Source organism: Balaenoptera physalus, assembly GCF_965194825.1.
Source record: "Balaenoptera physalus genome assembly, chromosome: 2".
NCBI lineage: Eukaryota > Metazoa > Chordata > Mammalia > Artiodactyla > Balaenopteridae > Balaenoptera > Balaenoptera physalus.
Window position 1 is genome coordinate 37072624 of NC_138883.1, and position 21290 is coordinate 37093913.

General features: G+C 55.1%; 2 protein-coding genes across 17 annotated transcripts in view; one reads left to right on the plus strand and one right to left on the minus strand.

Moving 5' to 3' along the window:
• Window positions 1-19927, plus strand: part of SPTB (spectrin beta, erythrocytic) — a 122735-nt gene extending 102808 nt beyond the window's left edge. For all 11 annotated transcript variants that reach the window (XM_082448318.1, XM_082448315.1, XM_082448322.1 and 8 more), the window contains 9 exons: window positions 820-958; window positions 1437-1521; window positions 2328-2524; window positions 2834-2883; window positions 3482-3560; window positions 13198-13460; window positions 16169-16342; window positions 16596-16638; window positions 16786-19927. In XM_082448318.1, the coding sequence (XP_082304444.1) occupies window positions 820-958; window positions 1437-1521; window positions 2328-2524; window positions 2834-2883; window positions 3482-3560; window positions 13198-13460; window positions 16169-16342; window positions 16596-16638; window positions 16786-16953 (1198 nt within the window). In that variant the 3' untranslated portion in view covers window positions 16954-19927. The remainder of the gene's footprint in view (window positions 1-819; window positions 959-1436; window positions 1522-2327; window positions 2525-2833; window positions 2884-3481; window positions 3561-13197; window positions 13461-16168; window positions 16343-16595; window positions 16639-16785) is intronic.
• Window positions 1-21290, minus strand: part of PLEKHG3 (pleckstrin homology and RhoGEF domain containing G3) — a 66185-nt gene that overhangs the window by 266 nt on the left and 44629 nt on the right. Inside the window, exons 19-20 of one of the 6 annotated variants that reach the window (XR_014260239.1) lie at window positions 5836-5856; window positions 522-692 (exon numbers count right to left, since the gene is read on the minus strand). Coding sequence is in view for 5 of the 6 variants with exons in the window: in XM_082448330.1 (XP_082304456.1) it covers window positions 640-692; window positions 5836-5856 (74 nt within the window). In the remaining variant the exon portion in view is untranslated. Of the gene's footprint in view, window positions 1-281; window positions 693-2580; window positions 2625-3798; window positions 5575-5835; window positions 5857-21290 lie in introns of those variants that run through there. The other 5 variants (XM_082448330.1, XM_082448333.1, XM_082448332.1 and 2 more) reach the window with 5 other exon arrangements.

The window sequence follows — 21290 nt, forward strand, 5'->3', positions numbered from 1 at the left end:
ACATAAGCAGTTTACGCATTCAGAGCTGGGCAGGTCCAGAAGTGGTCCTGCTCTTCCCCCAGCACGGGCATACGGGGGCCATTTCCCTAAAACTCAGGAAAGGAGCTCATTGCGCATGAGAGGTGGGGGCAGGCACGTGGGTAGTCGGCCAGGATCAGAGCTCTCTACACACTTTGTGCCCACCTCTGTCCCTCTGCCCCTAGCTAGGGTGCCTGTCCTGGTGGTCAAGCTTTTATGTTTAACATCATTATTGAGCTATAATCCACATACCATACAATTCAGCCATTTAAAATGTACCATTCTTGTTTTGCATAGTCACAGTTGTACAACCATCACCACAGCATGTTTAGAACATTTTCATCACCCCAAAAAGAAACCCTGTACCCCTTAGCAGTCATCACCCCCCACTCCTCTGGCAACCACTAATCTGCTTTCTGTCTCTAAATTTGCCTGTTGTAGACTTTTCATATGAGTGGAATCATATAATATGTGGTCCTTTGTGACTGGCTTCTTTCACTTACCACAATCTTTCCAAGGTTCATCCATGTAGCATGTATCAGTACCTCATTCCTTTTTATTGCCAAATTTAACATTCACTGCACCCCCGTCTGTGTCCTGACCACTGACCAAGGGAGGACACTAGGGCATCAGTGTTCCTGCTGGGGCTGGGCAGCTGGCAGAGGGCTTCCTGGCTGTCCAGGGAGAGAGGAGAGAGTCAGACTCCCAGGCAGGTAGGGGCCCCCCTCTGATCGGGACTTGGTGTCAGATGGGCCAGAGTCACCCAGAGTTTCCTTTTTCACCAAACGCCCGCCCCTGCAGGGACGTCTCCTCGGTGGAACTGCTCATGAAGTATCACAAGGGCATTCTGGCGGAGATGGAAACCCGAAGCAAGAACTTCAGTGCCTGCCTGGAGCTGGGCGAGTCCCTGCTGCAGCGGCAACACCAAGCCTCGGATGAGGTGTGAGGGGAAGGCAGGACAGAGACGGGCCCTCTCCTGTCCTTGCCTCCGCTCCTGCTGGGCCAGACAGCTTCCTGGGAGGGAACCCGTGGGCCGTGGTTTCTCTGAGGAGGCTTAGCTTTCTTTCACCCTGGGGAGGGCTGGGGCTGTGTGTAGGTCCGGGGATTATAGCTCCACCAAACCTATTCGAGGAACTGGCTGCTTCTCTGTAGGGAGAGTGGGCTCATAACCCACCTAACCCTCGCATGTGTGTGTGCTTTGGTCTTGGTGACACCCACTTCCTGGGTGAGGCCCGTGGTAACCTCAGAGAGGTTAAGTAATTTACCCAAGGCTGCACAGCTGGCAAGTGGCAGGGCCAAGACTTGAAGCCAGGTCGGTGTGACAAAGCCCAGCAGGCTGTGCAGGGCCTCTCTGCACACCACCTCAGACAGGGGGAAGGGTTACCAAAGCCTGAGCCGTCTTCCCTTCCTCCCCACAGATCAGGGAGAAACTGCAGCAGGTGGTGTCCAGGAGGAAGGAGATGAAGGAGAAGTGGAAGGCCCGCCAGGAGCAGCTCCACATGTGTGAGTGCAGCCTGGGAGCCAGGGAACCTGGGGGGGGGGGGGGGGGGCCGGGGGGAGGGGCCAGGGAGGGGTGATGTCACAACGCGGTGGATTCCCCCCCCTGCTGGAGAAGAGCCTCCACAGCACCACTCATCAGCAAAGTTCAGGGCCAAGGGCCTTGGGGGAGAAGACCCAGCAGACACGCTGCTGGAAGCCTGCCTCTGACCAGCCAGCACCTGCCCCCTGTCCACCCTCTGCCCCACCTGTCCCCGGCCTTCTGCTTGGCCGGTGTCCCCGTAGAGCTGTGGCCTCTCCAGGGGTCAGGGTAAGGCTCTAGCGCATCCCAAAGATTTGATCTGAGGCGTGTGGGGCACAGAAAGAGCTCTGTTCTCCGCAGCTGGAAACAGGAGAGGTAGGGAAATTCCACCACCCAGGTAGGAGCCGCAAGCCACGAAGACCTGGACTCTCCCGTGGCTGCTTGTGCACGACTGTGGGAGTGAGACAGCCAGGGGCCGGGAAGGGAACACTCAGGGCAGAAGACTGTTCTCAAAGGGCGATGTCGAAACCATTTTGTTTTAGAGTTTGTTCTAATTAATGTGTTTTTCAAATATCGCTATCGGTGGAGATGAGGTAGGGGCCCAGCACGGGGATGGAGCAGCCTCGGGCAGCAGGTCACCACTGAGCAGGGTGTCCACGCGGTTCAGGGACACCTATGTGGGCCTCGGCCTGCCCGCCAGCTCTGTGTCTGTCTGTGAGGGGCCCCGGGGTCCCGGCAGGATCGGACCGCTGGGTGCTGACAGACCCCCGGGCCGTGTTGTCCGTGGCAGGGCTGGAAGTGTGCCAGTTCTCTCGGGACGCCTCGGTGGCTGAAGCGTGGCTGATCGCCCAGGAGCCCTACCTGGCCAGCCGGGACTTTGGACACACGGTGGACAGTGTGGAAAAGCTCATCAAGAGGCATGAGGCTTTTGAGAAATCCACGGCAGGCTGGGCAGAGCGCTTCGCCGCCCTGGAGAAGCCCACCACGGTGAGCCGGGAGGCTCGGGGAGGTGGGCAGCTGCGCCTTGGGGGTTCCTCAAGTCAAGAAGTCTTCGGCGGTTACTGGGGACCTGCAGACAGTGTAAAGGCTGGGCAAGGCGGGAGAGTGGGAAGGAAATAGGAGTGGGAGAAAGTACTGACTTTTGAACCCGAAAGACAAAAGGGGCTAATTCCAACAGGAACAACCACCAGGTGTGTCGGGTATAGGGCGCCTCTTTCGAGGAAGGATGTCTGAGAGCAGGCTCCCCTCTGTGGCTGCTCTGACCCGACACCCACCCCCGGCCTTTGTCTCCCCTAGCTTGAGCTCAAGGAACACCAGACCCCGGAGAGAACTGAGGAGGAGACTGGGTGAGTGCGGGGACAACTTGGCTGGAGCCCTCTGCTGAGAAGGGTGGAGGAGGGTCCTTCTAATGAGAAACTGCCCCCTGATGCCTTGACAATCCACACGTGACCTCTCACACCTGGGCCACTAGTCAGAGAAATACAGAGTGCCTGGAGCTTAAAGACGGAGAAGAGCTTTCATTCCCCCCCAATCCTGGGTGGCCTGAAGGCCTCGTGCAGGAAGAAAATGGGTGGAGGGCAGTGGCTGCTGCACTGGAGCTTAAAGACGGAGAAGAGCTTTCATTCCCCCCAATCCTGGGTGGCCTGAAGGCCTCGTGCAGGAAGAAAATGGGTGGAGGGCAGTGGCTGCTGCACCATTGCCCCCCTGCTCTGGAAACCAGCTGAACACGAGTCCCAGAGGCCGTGCTGCACGGAGCCATGGCATTTCTGAAGCATCTGCCTAACCTTTCAGGCTGAGGCAGATTGAGCAGCTCCTTGCTAAGTGTCTGCCAGGCTGCTGACTTGGCTTGTGTTCTCTGGGGCCGGGGTGGGAAGCCAGGCCTTGGAGGTAGTCTCTGGCCTCTGAGAGGTGTTTGTTTCTAAAGCGGGACTGTGTCTTCCATAGGCCTCAAGAGGAGGAAGGCGAGACAGCAGGGGAGGCTCCCCGAGGTCCCCACCGAGCAGCCACCGAGAGAACGTCCCCGGTCAGTTCCCTGTCCCATTTGTCTAGTTCCTGGGAGTCGTTGCTGCCAGAGCCCCCTCATCCCGACTAGGCTCAGCTGGGGCAGGAGGCCAGGATGGGCACACACTGCCCCTACCCACCAGACTCCTTCAATCAGTCTTCCTTGTTTACTTAGCTTTTCTTAATTCCGAGAATAATTCCCCTTCTCCCTTCAACCAAGAAGAAACTGACATGCCAGCCCACTGACATGACCCTCTTAGTTTGGTTTTATCTGGTCTAATAAATTTTATTATATAAATACATTACCATCTACATCAGGGGAAGCACTTTATACAGGCAGGAATGATTCCTTTTTATACACTGTCCTTTTACCCATTTTCCCTCTAACACCATCCTTAACTCTACCCTCTACACCCACACACACACACACAAATATACTCACAAATGGACCATTTGGTCTTCCTACACCGGCCATGGCATTTGGGGCAGTGAAGTGGGCATACCCACCCTCTAGCAGATTCCTTCCTCCTAAGCAGAGCCCCTCCCCCCTTGCACCTTTCTGGCCTGATGCTTGTGGGTCAGTGGGTTGGAGATAGAGCTGGCTCTGAGGCAAGAACAGACTTGACGGAGCCCTTCAGGAGTGAGGGAGAGCCCCAGGGCTTCTGGGTCACAGGCCTCCAACTTGTAGAGAAAGAGGATGCGTGGGGGAGGTGAGGGAGGGATGCAAACACTCCCGCTGCCAGAGGCCTGGACAGATGGCTTCAGGACCTGGCCTGGAATAGATCCTTTAGCTAAAAGGACCCAGGAGGTCTATGCAGGAAGTCTGGGAGGCTGTGATCCAAGTTTTGGGGAAATGTCCTGGGAGCAGCTGACTGAGAAGAAAGCAAGAATCCAGCATGTGCCTTGCATGGCTTTGCCACTGCATGTCCACCACCTCTCCAGGTGCCCAGGTAAGCTTGCCTGAACCTTTAGGAGTTTTTGGTGGAAATTTCTGGTACACCAGCCACCCCAGAAAAATGCACAACACTGAGCATTTCCTGTGCAGAATCCGTGTCAGGTCTAGATTTCAGCCCTTCCCACCCTTCTGAGACACACACACACACACTCACACACACACACTCTCTGAGCTCCCTCTGACACCTCCAACCGGCCAGAGGTGTCCTGAGCTGCACCAGCCCTTCATGTCCAGCAGAGGGCACTCCTGGGCTCCCGCTGGAGGGTCTCTCCCAGGACTTCCCTCTGAAGATCCCATCGGCACATGTGGGAGTCTCTGGTGGACTTTGCCCCGGCCCCCTTTTCTCAGGGACAGCCCCCACTGGAAGGAGAGAGAACTCTGGGGGCTGGCATGGACTGTGGACACTGGGGCTGGGACTGTTCCTGCCACCTGTGCTTCAGCTGTGCATCCCTGTGTGTCTGCGCGCGGTGGTGGCCCGGGTCTACGGGTTCCTTTGTGCCCACCTGTGCGATCCATCCACTGTCTGTGTCGTGTACGTCTGTGCAACGTAATTACATGTGCATCAGAGCCGCCTCCATCCACCGCCTGAATGTCGCTGGATTTGGGGGGGAGTATAACCTGCTTGGACCTGAGCGTCTCTGGAAGGAGGGAGTGAGCCCACATTTGAGACCCTTCCCAGAGAGCCAGCCACCCCACCAGATGGGGAAACTGGCCTGTGCCCGGTACCAGGAAGAAACGAGATGGCGAATCAAATGAACACCAGGCCTGAGGCCTCATGGAAACAGATTTCCTGCTGCTTCTCCTTTCCGAGCCCTTTGTTGAGTTTTCATGAGGATCCATGGGACTCCGAGGGAGGGTGGGATACCCCATTGGTCTTTGATATGAGAAGAGAGGAGAATGGGTCACATGCAGGGTTCAAAACCTTTCCAGAAACCTCAGGCCTCTCCCAGGAAGGCGGCTGTCCGCTGAGCCTTCTCTCTGGGGTAGGCCTGGGTCCAGTGGCTCTCCTGCTGTCCCATGTGTGGTCTGGTGTCGGTGCCCTATTGGATAGATCTGTGCTGTGTGGTCTGGTGTCGGTGCCCTATGGGATAGATCCGTGCGCTGTGGCTTCACGTGAAACCCATCACTAGTGCATGCCGGCTTCCTGCATGGGAGTGGACCAGGCACCTGAATCCCTGTGTTGACTGCTGCACAGCACACGGTGGCCACCCTGCCAGCCCCGCCTGGTCCTCCCCTTCCCGGGTGTGTGCACGCACACACGTATGCACACGCAGGGACTGGAGTACCGTTCCACGCATTCAGCTTATCTTCAAGCACATCCATTGCCTCTATCACCTCTTACCTTTCCACATTAGAGCATGTTCTAATAAAAACAAAAAGAAAAAAAAAAAACCAATCCATTATACGGGTAAGTGTGTAAGAGTGAATGAGGCCAAGCAGAAGAAACAAGCTTTCACAAATGGCAAAATTCCTGGAGTGGAAGTCAGGACATTGGGTTCTTAATTGTAGAAACTTCGTGCATGATTTTAGGCAAACCCCCTAATCCTCCTGGGTCTCCCTGCCCTCATAAAACTCTGTGGGAATTACAGAAAGTCCAGAACATTCCTGTATGTGAACAATGTACCTAAATGGAGGGTTGGAAGAGACGGGTTTCCCCACTTTTGTCTCGTTCTGAACTCTGAGGAACCTGGTTCTGTGGTCAGGTGCCAGCTGGTGTGAGGCTGGAAGTGAGAAAGAGATGGCAAGGGGCCAGGGTGTTTCCTTTGTTTGGGGAAGAGAGGAAGGCATGGTTGGACCTCTGCTCCTGCCAAGGCCAGTGCCCCGAAGGTGGTCCCGGGGTCCCAGGCTGGGGCCCGGCAGCGGGCTGAGCCGTCCCCCTTCCTCTCACCCCGCCACCCTCCACCTTATGTGTCCCCCCTTCATCCTGGGTGCGGCTCTGGGGAGGGCTTGAGGGTCCTGCTAAGAGCCCTCATCTTCTAGGCTCTGAGTGCCCCAGAATCCTCAGTGTAACATTTGCGATGAGATGCTGATTGCTGAGATGCTGAGGTTGATTTCCTGGAGAAAATGGTATTGCGGAGGATCTGAGTCAACCCAGGCTTATGGGCCCCCAGCCAACGGCTGCGGAAACCTCTTCTGTGCACTGTGCCTGTTTCCTGGCCGCGGGTGGGAAGCAGGCCCTGCTCTAGGAACTCTCCCAATGGGGCTGCTGTGACGACGAGAGGGATACCCCTGAGAGGGATTGGTGCTGCGAGGGGCTGTGACAACAAGCAAGAGTCTGCCTTCGGGGTTCCCTGTTTGGGGCAGTCGTGCCCCGTCTGCCTCCAAGCCTCAAGGCTACATTCCTCTGTGGTGCAGGGATTCTGGGGTGAGGCCGCTCAGGGGAGCAGCTGCCTGGGTGCCTGTCATTATCAGGCCTTCATCAGGTTGTCAGGGAAAACTCTCTTACCCAACAGCAGCTCACAGACGTCACTCTTCCCGTGACCTTCCAAGACCGCCTGCAGCTGGCTTCCCCGAGAGGACTGGGCATCTCCTTAGGAGTGCACAGGAGGAGTCCAGACTCCAGGTCCCTTGCCTCTCCCTTCCAGCGTCTTAGAGGTTGACGTGGCTTCAGGGAAATAACCGGCACTTGAGAACGTGAGGGCTGGTGCCCCAGGCTGAGCAGGCACTGGGTTGCAGCAGGTCACCTTTTAGCCAGTGGCTGGCTGGCTCCAGCTGCTGTCACTCCCTTGGCAACTCCCCACAGCAGCAGCCTGCCCAGCAGGCAGCCTAGGGCTCTAATCAGCGGCCAGAGGCCTGGCTCTGACGTTCTTGGAGGGAAGGGATGTGGGTGTGGAGGCAGCAGCTGTGTTTCTTCTTGCCTGAGCGAGCTTTCCCCATCCTCCCTCCCCTCCCCCTGTGAGGCTGAACTGAGCTGCTGATTCAGGCGTTTTACAGTGAAGGCAAATGGTGTGTTTGTCCATAATGAGCAGACCCAGCCTGGAAAGAACGTCAGTTTTCCCGTGAACCTGGGCGTGTCTGTCTCCCCAGGATGCCTGAATCAGCGTGGCAGGGCTGTGTCTGCCTACAGTCTGGCACCGCGCCCTGGCACTCCAGGCTCCGTGGAGAAGCTGGCTCTAGGCTCTTTGTGGACATCTGTCCGCCGCTCGGTGCGCCCAGCTCTCTGTGCTATGGTCGGACGTGATCTTCCTGGCCCCGCTGCTCAAAGGCAACTCCTAAGTTCATCTTCCAATCTGTGTTTTAGAGCATCCCCGATACTGATGAACCCAGGATGGGACTCAGTTAACATCGTAGGCATCTCAGAAATGAGGCTTGAAGCTGCCAGCTTGACTGTTGGGTGTCAGATCTGGATGGGGGAGTCAGTGTCTTTTGAGTCTTTCTGAGTGGCTGGCTCAGAGTCACCAAGGCATCAAGCAGCTGCCAGCTCCTCCAGGGCAGGGACCCGAAGAGCCCACACTGGTGGTGGGAATGGCAAAGACAGCTCCTGAGGAAGAGTCGTTCTCTCCCCCGGGATGCCGTGGACCAGGTCTCCCCTCCCTGTCCAAGGGGACCCTGCACACTCCCCTCTACTTTCCCCATCACTTTACGTGGTGGCCTTCTGCTCTGTGTCCCCTCCTGTTGTCTTCCCTGCTTCCCAGTGGTCATCTCAGACAGACAGCTGGCCCCTGGGACATAGTGCTGAGCCCCTCCGCTGCCCATCCCACTCCTCATGAGAGCCCCTCACCATCCCTGCCACCAACCCGGTGGACCCCTCACTGCTCCAGCCTCAGCTCCTCCCATGCTCTTTCCTCTGTTCAGCAACAACGTCTCTGTTCTCCCTTTAGGCATTTGTCTCTGTGGACCCTAAGTTCCCATCTCTTCATCTCTTTGGCTGCTCTCAACTCAGCCAACCATCTTTTTCTTCTCTTGCAAACAACTGTCTTCTGAACAACCTTCCCAACCTGTCTGCTAACAGCCTTCTCACCCAGAGGATGAGAGAGCCCAGACGTCAGACACTGGGGGAGGGAAAAAGTTCTTGGCTGCAGAAGTGGCCAGCTTCCCCCACCCCACCGTCTCACAGGGCTATTTGGTTGCCTAAGGTATTCAACAATAGATCTTGTCTGGCCTCAAGCCCCTCTTCTGGCCCTTTCCAAGGTGGCCGTGACACGATCACACTGCCTCAGCCAATCAGCCACGTGTCTTACATAAGCCAGACTCATTCCCCTTTAGACCATGAGCCCCATCGGATAGGCTCTTTTCTCTGGAGCAATAGTACCACCGTCTTCTCTTGCAGCAGGATTTAGTAGGAAGAGCACAGGGTTTGGGACCAGAGAGATTTGCATCTTCAGACTTCCATTCACTAGCTGTGTGACTGTGGGCAAGTTACTCATTTTCCCTGACCCTCAGTTTCCCTCATGTAAAATAGGGGTAGTGATACTTGCCTCGCAGAAAGGGTGTGAGGATAGAAAAAGAGAATATAGGTAGAACACCTAGTAGGTGATTGTGTTCATTTTTCCCTTCATTTTTTTCTCACTGCAGTCCTTCAACATCCTCCATATGAATTCTAACATCCATTGCCAACACCCTCCCAAACCAATCTTCCTGGAGTGCCCCTCCCTGGAAGCCCCCTACATACACACTCTAGGTTCAGTCCTTGCTGTGAGGTAGGCAGGTAAGACCATTGCATGGCTAAAGTCAAACAGTCTCTGGGGTGCAACCTCTTGCCCTCATTCTAACTTATCGGCATTTCCTTTAGAGAGAAGCTCACTTGTGTTTCCTTGTTTGTTGATGTGTCTGGGTTCACTGAGCATCTTTTAGAACCTCCCAAAGACCCTGTGGTCGCACCCCTGGTAATTTTTCTCCCTGGAGCTGGAGTTAGTTGTCTGTGTGCTGTCCCCCTGCGCCACCTGCTGGCTTGGCCTGGAAATACACCTTCAACACCTTTAGTCCAGGTAAGAAATGTACCCATCCTGCCCCTCTTCCCTTCATCTTCTTGAACCTCCTTTGGGGAAGAGACATCTGCCTGCTTCCCCACACCCAAGTCAGTTTCCTAACAAGGCAGGACCCTAAAAAGTCAAGCTTACAAGACTCTGCAAAGACTCTGATGTGGCCATCCCCTGCCCATCAGGGGCTCAGGCCTCTCCCTGTTTGACTACAATCCTGTGAGATCCTAAAAGGCTCTCCTGTCTGTGCCCTTTCCTCCCCTGATGTTCCCCCCAGCATCCAATGCTGCCCGTCCCCTACCCTCCTCTGACATCGTGATCCCAGCAGCCAGCGCACACACCTACCTCAGATGTGTCCCACCCACACACCTGTCACCCAGACCCTCACATCAGAGAACAGAAGCTCCATGCTTATTCCAGGCCCCCATCCCTGGGCCATTCTCCCTCCTTCTGTTTCGCCCACTTATGGTCTAAACTCTCCAGCAGCCCCAACCTGACGCCCAGAGTTTCTTCCAAGTAGCTGGATCCTCTTTTTTTCAGAGTGTCCCCCAGTTCCTCTGAGTGATTGCTCTAGGCTGGGTTACCCCTCAGCGGTGTAGGTGTAATCTCTGCATCTTCCTGATGACCCAAGGGCTAAAGCAGCTGGCCTTCTGCCTTATATCACGGAGGATAGAAGGGAGTCTTGGATCATCTTAGCTATCCAGGGCCTTTTGGCAGAACCTATCTGTCCCTACAGCCAACGAGTAGCCAGCAGCCCCTCCTGGTGCTCTGCTGTCCACAGATCCCTCTGCCTGTCGGGCAAGGCAGAATCTCTATCAGAGCATGGTATGGTTCCAGGGGCAGCAGGAGAACTGCCCCTCAACCCCCAGCTCTCTTAGAAGATGGTGCAAAGCATATTTACCCCTGGGGCCTATAAAAGGAGGGCCCTTTTGCCCAAACCATGCCCCCATCTTTCTCCTGTGTGTCCCTTCCCCTAACCCAGGAGGGAGAGAAGCCCCGCCAGCCCTGGGCCTGGGAGGAGCGGCTGCCACCAGACCCCTCCACCTCCCACCCTCATTCTCGACTCCTTCTCCTCAGGCCTTGGCCTTCAGGGTAGAGGGGAGAGGGTGTGTTTTAAATTGTCTCCACATGAACAGTCAAGAGAACATTAGAAATCTTTGCATACATTGGAAAACCCCCATTTCCCAAAGCCCACCCATGACCTGGCCATTTAACTTTCGATCACACTGGCCATGGCCTCTGACTGGCCCTGCCAGGGAACATGGGTCAGGCATCCATTAGGAAGAAACAGAAGAAAGGTGAGGTTAAATTGGGAGGCAGTCCTGGAAAAATCATCTCTATTTTCAGAGGAGAGTTCCCGAAAGGAAGGAGCATGGAAATGAAAAGTATAGGAAGAAAATATGGACACACAGGGCTCTAGTAAAACCAGTCCCAGGAGGGGAGAGGCTGGGTGAGAGGGGTGAACATGGTTGTGAGGGTCTGCTGGGCTTTCCTCCCAGCATCTGCCACGCATCTTCCCTGAGCCCCCCAGAGCAGGTGTGGGGAGGGCCTGGCCCATCACCAGGAGGAGCAGCACAGCCAGCTGGAAAGATAGAGGATGAAAGGCTTCACTACCTCCCCAACAGTTATGCCTAAGTCAGAGGGCTGGCCTGACTGGGTCCATAGAAGGAGCCCAAACGCAGGCTCCCAGATCCAACCCTGCCACTCCTGCCCTTCCTCCCTGCTGGAGGAGGATCCAGGCAGGGCTTTAGAGCCTTCAGATCCTTGTGGTCAATTCTGGCTCATTGCTGACACTCAACGATATAAATACTGCAAGATGCATAAAGATGGGCATGGCCCAGCCACAACTCTCAAGGGACTCTAAGACAGGAGAAGATAAGAGCCCTAAAGATGTGGTAAAAACTCAGGCCTGTCCAATTCTGGAGTGCATGCTCTTGATTGCTTCTGGTATCTATTAGCTGTGTGACCTTGGGTAAGTCACTTAACCTCTCTGAGCACAGGTTTTCTCATAGATTGAAGGTGTTAGACTAGGGTAGTGTTTTCAAACTTTTCCAGCCATATTATCCTTTCTTTAAATGAGATCTTAGGGAACCCCAACCTGTTAATTGACCAGCCCTAATTTGATGGGATACAGCCATGACCAGCTTTACCTTTCTTCCAACCACTGCCTTCAGACATCTCCGTTGAGCCTCCGCTTCCCATTCCTTAGTGCCAGCTCAGGCAGACCTTGGTCACTTTTAGCTGTTAAAAAGTCTAACCAGTCTGTTTCAGTTTGAAGCTTCAATCTGATGTCCAGTATGGTGCCCAGATCCTCTCATTCTCCATTTCTCTATTTTGGCTTTGACCCAAGGTCTGAAGGACCCACAATGGGGAGCACAGGGTCTGCTGTTTCCTGGCTCCTCCCCAACACTCTCCTGGGTCTCCATCTTCAGTTGGGACAGGGAGTAGAAAAGGGGGCAGTGTCTCTTTACTGCCTGGGTTGGCTCTGGTCCTCTTGGGCTGTCAACACCCTTGGTCCTTCAGGTGTCCAAATACCACCTGCTTGGGGGCCTACAAGACCCTTCCCACCTGGTGCTGTAAGGTCTCCAGCAGTCAGGCCTTTGAGACAGGGTTCTGGCCAGATGTCTCAAGCTAGGGTGGACTTCCTTGGTGCTGGGCACGTAGGAGACCCACCCATTCTTGCCCCAGCCGGCATTCTTGCGCTGCACTCGGAGGCTGGCTGCCCCTTGCTGCCGCAATCTGTCCTGCCCTCTCTCCTGCTGCAGTGGCACGAAGGCGGATCAGCAAGGCCTCTGCGTAAGGAGGTACCCAGCTGGGGAATAAGAGGTCTGCTTCCCCTTCTCATGGGCACCTGACATACCAGCACGTGGCTCCACTGGAAGCCCCTCACTTGGCTTGGGCAGGGGCTGGGAGGATCCTGCCCTCCACGGGGAGGAGCAGGGAGGTAAAAGCCGCCGACTTTCCCTGGAGCAGTGACTCCTTAGGTGGTGATTCTCTACCCCTGCAGCACATTCGAGTGCATGAAAAGCTGACTAAGAAATTCCAGTGTGCTGACCCCACTCCAGGCTAGTTAACTCAGCATCCTGAGGATGGGTCCCGGCATCCTTTGTTAAAGCTCCCGAGGTGATTGTAAAAGGCAGCCAGGGTTAGGAACCACTGCCCTACTCCAACAAATCCCCACCAAATGACGGGGGCAGGACCTGAGGAGCAGGTCACGGTCCTGTACCGTGACCCGGGAAGGTCTGGGTCTCGCTTTAGAAGGTGGTGGGGGAGGCTTAGGGCCTGGTGCCCTTAGCTTTGGGGTTTTAGACACAAGTGGAAGGTAACAGAAAGGTTCCCATAAAATATCCTACCACAAATGTTCTTCTATCCTGTCTTAGCAGCAGAACCCTTTCTTCATTTGAAGTCTTGCCAGAGCCCACGCATGACTCAGTAGGAGCTGGAGTGTCTCTCTGAAGCAGGGGTGGGCCCTGGAGCCGGGCAGCGAGCAGCGTTGGAAACCCCCGGATGAGCCCCTTCAGCTCACTCTAAGAACCTCTGCCCCTATGTTAGATTGGCGAGGGGGAGAGTGGGGAATGGAGCCAGAGACATGGGCACAGTCTAGGGAAGCAGGCCAGGTGGAAACCCACAGCAGGCTGAGGGAGGGCCAGGGTGGGCCAGGAAGGGCACAGGAGAGAGGAACCAGACTCAGGTGGGGCCTGCTGACCTCCCAGCTCTGCCGAGAGTAGCCACCCCTGGCTCTGAACCCCCAGCAAGGTGTGCTCCTCCCATATGCCCCTGAGCAGGGGGAAGAAGAGAGGCAGTGGCCCCAGGACCTGCAGCCGCCACTGCCGCCAGGGCCGCACAAGGAAGGGCAGGAGGAGAAATCCAGCACAGATGAGAGGCCCACCACAGAGCCCCTCTTTAAGGCCCTGGACACGCCTCTGAGCGAGGGTGATGAGCCTACAACGCTGCCGGCCCAGGTGGACCACGGGCACAGCGTGCAGATGGAGGGCTACTTGGGCCGCAAGCATGACCTGGAGGGGCCCAACAAGAAGGCATCCAACAGGTGTGTGGGGGAGGGCCGCGGGGTAGGAGGGGTGGGCAGCTCCCAGGGACTTCAACAGAGCAACATGGGTATGCTTGTGGGCGAGGGTGCCCTCTGCCTCTAGTCTGAGAGCTCCTGGGCATCCTCTGGGACAGCCCGGGGGCTGCTTGGCATGATGGGAAAAGCCTGTCTTCCGTTGTGGTCCTATGACCTTGTACTAGTGACTCAGCCTCTCACTTGTAAAATGGGGATGACGGGGGCAGCCTGCCTCTTCAGTGCAGATGCCATGCCTGGCGCAGAGCAGGAACTCGGTGAACACTAGCTGTTATTATCCCAGGGCGGGGTAACAGGTAGGCCTTGGCACTAACAACACGTCCTTGACCAAGTCCCACTTTTTACCCAGTCTGGGCCCCAGTTTCCCCAGCTATAAAATAAGAGAGGAGGGCTTCCCTGGTGGCGCAGTGGTTGAGAATCTGCCTGCCAATGCAGGGGACACGGGTTCGAGCCCTGATCTGGGAAGATCCCACATGCCGCGGAGCAGCTGGGCCCGTGAGCCACAATTACTGAGCCTGTGCGTCTGGAGCCTGTGCTCCGCAACAAGAGAAGCCACGATAGTGAGAGGCCCGCGCACCGCGATGAAGAGTGGCCCCCGCTTGCCGCAACTAGAGAAAGCCCTCGCACAGAAACGAAGACCCAACACAGCCAAAAATAAATAAATAAATAAATAATTTTTTTAAAAAATAGAAGAAAATGCAAAAAAAAAAAACCCAAACAATAAAATAAAATAAAATAGGAGAGGAGAAAGAGTTGCTATGGTCCCTCCTAGCAACCATATGACCCTAAGGAATTCATTCAGAGGCTGTGTCGTTTCCTGACCCTGAGGCAGTCATGTCCTTGGGTGTGGTCTACCCAGGGATGCCTAGACCCAAAGTCTCTGGAGGCTCCTGCCTTCAGGTAGCCGTCCAGGGTCCCAGAGAAACAGGGCAGCATCAAGAGGTTGAAGCCAGCCACATTCCCAGGGCCAACTGGCAGCATACAGAGAGAGCCTGGCCTGGGGGACACACCAAAGTTAATTCAAATTCCAAAAATGAATTGGGGGGGCCCAGCCAACCTGAAGAGGTTTATTGCTTATATGGAGAGTCTGCAGGGAAAGGGAAACTAGCATTTATAAAGTACCTACTGTGTGCCAGGCATTATGTTAGGACTGATAATAGCTTCTCAAACCTCCTTTGATATTGAGGTTTCCATTTTCCAGATGGGGAAACAGTCTGAGAGAGGTTAAATCATTTGTCCACTTACTCCAAGACCAGCTCCTCCTTTGCAACTGCCTTACTTGGGCTACAAGCTCAGAGAAGGTGGTGAGGGCCAGAGGAAAGATCCCTGAGCTGGTGTCAGAAATCTGGGCTTTGTGGAATGGCTCTGCAGCCAGCTTTGTACAGGTCAGCTTCTCTCTATGACCTTCCAGTCCTTCCTCCCTACGTGCCCTGCTAGTTCTCCACTTTTCTGCCCTCGAAAGGGAGGGAGGAGGAAAGGAGGAAGAGGAGGAAGAAAAGCTTAATGTTTCTCAGTACTCATTACTGTGAAAGGGCAACATGTTCCCCATTTGTCAGGGAAGGAGCTCAGGTGAGCCCACACATGAGCCCATGAGCCTGATGTTCTCACCAAACATTTCAGCTGAGATGAGCCTTGATTTACACAAATACATTTCTTTAAAAAGTGCTAGTACAGGGCTTCCCTAGTGGCGCAGTGGTTAAGAATCTGCCTGCCAATGTAGGGGACACAGGTTTGAGCCCTGGTTCGGGATGATCCCACATGCCGCAGAGCAACTAAGCCCGTGCTACAACTGCTGAGCCCACATGCCACAACTACTGAAGCCCGCGTGCCTAGAGCCCCTGCTCCGCAACAAGAGAAGTCACTGCAATGAGAAGCCCGTGCACTGCAACGAAAAGTAGCCCCTGCTCACCGCAACTAGAGAAAGCCCACGCGCAGCAACGAAGACCCAACACAGCCAAAAAATAAAAATAAATAAATTAATTAAAAAAAAAAAAGTGCTGTACAGTATACCAGGCGTATATCATCAACAAAACAAAATATCACTACCAGCAAAACAAAACCCTGCTCTGTTCACGTTACAGTTCTGTAGTGAGACTCAAATATGCTGGTGGCTATGGAAATGCTTTGAAAAGTTGTTTATACTATTGGTTTTAGACTCAATAATTCTACTTCTAGAAATATATCTCAGGGTAAGATCAGAGTTACAGGCAAGGATGTTTATCATATTGCTGTTTAAATCATGGATAAAATTTCCAGTATTAAAAGGTCCATCAATAAAGGGATTATTTATATGTGTGATAGAATACCATATAACTATTCAAAATTATTTTCAAGAAATATTTGAGAATTCAAATATTTGAGGATGGGGAAATACTCATGATATAGTGTTAAACTTAAAAGCAGGACATAAAATTGAATATACAGTATAATCCAATTTTAGCTATATATGTGAATAAAGACTTAGAAGGAAATACATCAAATGTTAACAATAGTTAACTTTTGGTAGTGGAATTACGTGCAGATGATTTTTATTTGCAATTTTTTAAACAGTAAAATGTATTACTATTGATCAGGGTAAAATTGGTATAATTAAGAAAAATGGTAAAGCTATAGGAACTGATTATAGAGATGCTGTATCAGAACTGTAGGTGACCTGCCTCTCTGTACCCTCACAGGTCCTGGAACAACCTGTACTGTGTGCTCAGGAATAGCGAGCTGACTTTCTACAAGGATGCCAAGAACCTGGCCCTGGGGGTGCCCTACCATGGGGAGGAGCCCCTGGCCCTGCGACATGCCATCTGTGAGATTGCTGCCAGCTACAAGAAGAAGAAGCACGTCTTCAAGCTGAGGTGAGGCCCTGCCTGTCCACTGCCCCTTCCCTGGTTTGGCATAAGTGGCTGGACAGGGGCCCACTCTTTGGGACCAGCTTCAGGCCTGAGTTGCCCTTCAGGGATTTTTCAAATCAGAGAGGCTGGTGGTCCTGATTTTTGCCTCTCTCAGAAGGTGCTGTGCTGCCTGACAGGGTTCTGGTCATGGGAAAGCTCAGGGGGCTGGGGAATCAGATCCAGAGGTGGCCACGCAGGAAACCCTCTGTCCTCCTAGGCTGAGCAATGGCAGCGAGTGGCTTTTCCATGGCAAGGATGAGGTAAGTGCAGGGCTGCCTAGCCCAGACCCCCACCAACAAAGGGGCAGGTGGAAGGGACGCATGCCACTTGACCTCAAGGCTCCCTCAGAAGGGGCTGTCCTAGAGGCACCCCGTCCTTTGCGGGGCCCTGACCCTCCTGCCCTGTAGGAGGAGATGCTGTCCTGGCTGCAGGGCGTGAGCACCGCCATCAACGAGTCCCAGAGCATCCGTGTCAAGGCACAGAGCCTGCCCCTACCCTCCATCACCGGCCCCGACGCCAGCCTCGGCAAGAAAGACAAGGAGAAGAGATTCAGCTTCTTCCCCAAAAAGAAGTAGCCTCTCGGGCACCCCGCGGGTGAAGCCAGTGCGTCGGGACGAGAGAGGAGCGGGGACGAGCGCTTCCCTCCTCGGCAGGGTCTTCCTCCTGCCCACGGCCCGGCCGCCGCTGCCTGCCGCCTGCCTGCTCCGAGTCGCCGGCCGGGCCCCGGGCCCCGCTGCGCTGCAATAGCTGCCTTCGCGCCACCGGCCCGGCCCGGCCCGGCCCACGCCTGCCTCCGCGCCCTCTGCCCGCAGCCCCGGCGCCCCGCACACGGCGAGCGCGGGCTCCAGGGACGGAGCTCCCAGCTCCGCCGGCCCTCGGTGCCTCCGGGGCTGGGGGCAGGAGACGGTTTTCGAGGCCCACGCCCTCCTCTCCCCGCCCCCCTCCCGGGCTGAGGGGCGCCAGCCCGTCCCCCGATTCACACATAAGCTGGAGAAGAAGGCTGATGGGGTTCCTCAGACGCTGCCCACTCCCAAAGCAAGTCTTGCTTGGGGTCACCTCCTGCTCAGTCGCAGCCAGGGAAAGAGAAAGGGAAGAGGACACCGGAAATGCCCGACCTGCCCCTTAGGGGCGTGAGGAAGGAGGCTTCAGGGAGCTCTGGGCCAGGGGCTGCTGGGGACTGAGGGGACACGACGGCCTCCTCCCCCCTGGGCTTCCTCAGAACGGGGACTCTCACCTCAGGGGCCACCGCGTCCCCTCCTCGCTCCTCCTCCCACCGAAAGAGGGGGGCACCCAACAAGATCGATGGGTCCTAAGTGCAAAGGGGCTCCCCTGGCCTCTGGCACCCCTTGCCGCCACCCCCGATGGTGGTAGGGAGGACCAGGACGCTCTCAAGCCAGCCCTCTTTTAAAACTATAGTTAAGCGGTTAGGGCTCAGGCCAGAAGGAGGCAGATAGGTCTCCACACTGCCTAAGGCGCCGCCTCTCCACTCTGGGGTCCTCCCGCACTCCCAGTAGCTGCCGAACCAGCAACATCCCACTCAGACGCAGGGCCCTTAAGGGAGACAGCGCAGGTCCCCAGGTACAAGATGGACACCGCAATGCCTGGAGTAGAGCATCCCAAAGCCAAATACCCCATGTGTTCTGTCTGCAGCTGGTACCACCTGAGGGTGCTGGCTGGACCGACAGCAAATTTCATGACCCGTCACCCTGGGGTGGCAAATGTGGCCACACCTGGGTATTTATTACGACCCACGGAACAACCCCAGATGGCTGGGACAAATGCTGGGGCCAAAGCCATTAAGGTGTGGCAGGCACCCTTGCTTAGCTCCTCCAGAAGGTCCTGGCCTTGAGTCAGGGGGCCACATGGGTATCTACCCCACAATCCCAAGCACAGCCAAAAGGGGCCCTGCAACCTCTATCCCCAGGGATAGCTTTCCCTGTGCTGCTGAGGTCAGACTTCCAGACGGAAGAGACCACTAGTTCCACAGGGATTTTTCTCCGCCACTCTCTGAAAGCAATGCAGCTCCAGCCCAGCATCTTAACTGGGGTTAGGTCCAAAAGAGGGGTTAAGTTGCAGGCAGCAGGCATTTCCCCAGGGACCACAAAGGTCCCTGGGGCCAGCAGTCGCTGTTTCCATCACCTTCCCCATGGGAAGGAGCCTTAGACACACTGAGATGATCCCCCGGAAGCAGGTGAAGCTCAGGTAGAAACCACAGCCATAGGCATCCAGAGTTACTAGGCCTTCCCAGGAGCCCTTAGTGCTGGAGATCAATACCACCACGTCAAGGGAAGGCAATTTCAGCAGACAAGAACCACAGGAGGGAAGTTCTCTGCTGGAGCCTGACAGGTGGTCCCACCTCTGGAGCCAGGGTCTTCATTTGGCCTCTATGCACCTAACCCTATGGCCCTCTGTGCATCCACAGGGAACCTAATCTATACCACCCACCAGCCTCTTTCTATACCTAGGGAAACCAAGGCAGGAGGCAGTGAGGTGATGACACTCACCTGGCAATAAAGAAGGCCTCTGGTGCATCTGAGGGCATGTCCTGCTCCAGGGCAGATAGCGGCAAGAGTCTCCCTCAACTGTTCCCATGGGCCAGTCTTCAGGGAGCCAAGAGACTAGAGGCCACCCTCTCCCCTCCACGTGTGCCAAAGCAGCACCTGAAGTGAAGAATTTCAGCAAGCAACTCCACAGTCCCAAGAATGAAAAGGCCTCAAGGAAAAGCTAGGATTTCACCACCCCTGGGCCCCCAGACTAGGCAAGGGCAGCAGCCGGCTGCATGTGACCCACCATCTACTGCCAGCTCCCCACGCATCCCTCCCCCCACATCACACAGGCCCCAAGACACTCAACTCACTGGACTGAAACTGCAGGGGCCCAGCTTTGGGACTCTGTGCCACATGGGGGGGCTAAGCTCCTGGTGCCCTGGCAAGGTTTCTTTTTTCCCTCCTTACATTTTCTATTTTGTAGTTCTTTTCTTTAACAGTATCCCCCAACAGCTCCAGTCCACACCAGCAAACCAGGAGTCCTCCCCAGGGCAGTTTAGAGGAAGCTCCTTCTGGGCATGGTCAGGTGGTCCTCCTTCCCTCTCTCCTTCCCCTTTGTCCCCTGGCCTCAACTGACTGTGGCTGAGGGAGGTAAGGAGGGTCCTCGAGCTTCCTCCCCCCCACCTAGCACCCATAACAGGAGGTCTGCGGGGGCGGTGGGGGGGGGGGGGGCTCGGCTTCCCCGCCACCCCACTCCTTCTTCCTGCCTATCGGAGAGCACAGAGAGTCCCCAAGGCTGGCCCTGGATCGCCCTCCTCCCTTCAGTAGGAGGGGGCAGAGATCCAGAGGACCCCGTGGCTCGGTCCCTTGGACAAGTCAGCTCAGGGAGGATGCAAGAGAGGAGGTGGCTGCAGAGGACGGCAGCCCTGCTGGGCACAGACCATGCAATCTGGGGCTGGCCCTGGGGCCGGCTCGGCCTTGTCCTCCACCTGCTCAAATGTGCTTCCACCAACCAGAGAAAACCCATTTACTAGTTTTTCTAATAAATCAATAACGCTCCATATTTCCGTTTCTTATTTCACTCGCCTATTTCCCTTTGAACTGGACCAAAGGGGGCTGGTTGATTGAGCAAGGCGGAATCTGTGAACACAGGACCACCATGGAGACAAGAGGCACAGCCAGACTCTGGCTTGTCCTTGGAGTCTTATGGGAACAACTCTGCTGGCACCTAGGTTCTGTGCTTCACTTGAGACCCTGAGAAAAGCTCGCTTATTCACGCATTCAACCATCTTGAGGGCCTGCTGCAGGCCTTTCCCCATGGAGCTCGGGACAGAGATCTGAAAATCAGAATCCACGCACCTGGGGTTCATCTCCGGAGGTGCAGTTTCAATTGGTCTGGGTGGGTGAAACCTAGACATCAGCATTTTTCAAAAAGTTCCCTCCCCTGATGATTCCAGTGGGCAGCCAGTAGGAACCACTGAGCTGGTCCAGGGTTCCCAGGTATAACCTAGAGGGCTGTGTAAGGATCACCTGGGGAAGGTGTTGACTACTACTCCCCAGGCCTCACCTCTCAAAGAGTCTGAGTCAGAGAGTTTGAGAAGCAACAACTTATCCATCTCCTTCGATTTACAGAGGAGGAAAAAGCATGAGTTTAGGTGACCCAGCCAGTTAAATGCAGGGCTGGATCTCCTGACTCTCACTCTAATGTGTGGCTACTCATGACAATCAGAGACTTGTCTAGTAGGAGCCAGCTCTCTCAGCGACTGTGCAAGTGCCCACAGACCATTCTGACCAGCTGGCAGAACATGGGCCAGCCCTGCTCTGCTCCTGCTCAGGAAAGGCCTCTACTTGCCTCTGATATTCCCTTGACCTCATTAGACTCAGCAGACCCATCTTCAGGCTGAGCCCATCCTCCTAGGTCAGAAGACCTGCAAGACGGCTCTACCACCTGGCCCTGCAGCCCCACTCCTCCCAGGCCCCATCCAGAAGAAACAGGGTGAAACAAGGTTGGTCCACCAAGGAAAAAAAAGGCAAAAAACCCAGTCAGAAGTAGGGGGCAGACCTACGCCTTTTGAATCAAAGACACTTTTGAGAATAAGAATGAAGAATGAGGCTCCATCCCAGAAAAAATGCACCCCTCACCCAACACTGCCAGCCACTTAAGATATTTCTAGGCTCCAAGTTAAGAATCCTTGCCCCCTAGGATGTCTCCTGGGAGCTAGCGAGGGAGAGAATAAAAGGCACCAGACGTGGAAATATCTGCCTGTTAGAAAAATGTTCCACCCCTTTCAGTCCAACTTTGGCACCTGGGGAAAAGAGCTAAAGGCTGGCATGGTGCCCCCTGACCTTACCCCAGACAGGACGCCAGGCTGTGGGTAGACAGAAGCCCGTGGGAACAGAAGTAGCAGAACAAGTCCCCTCCCACA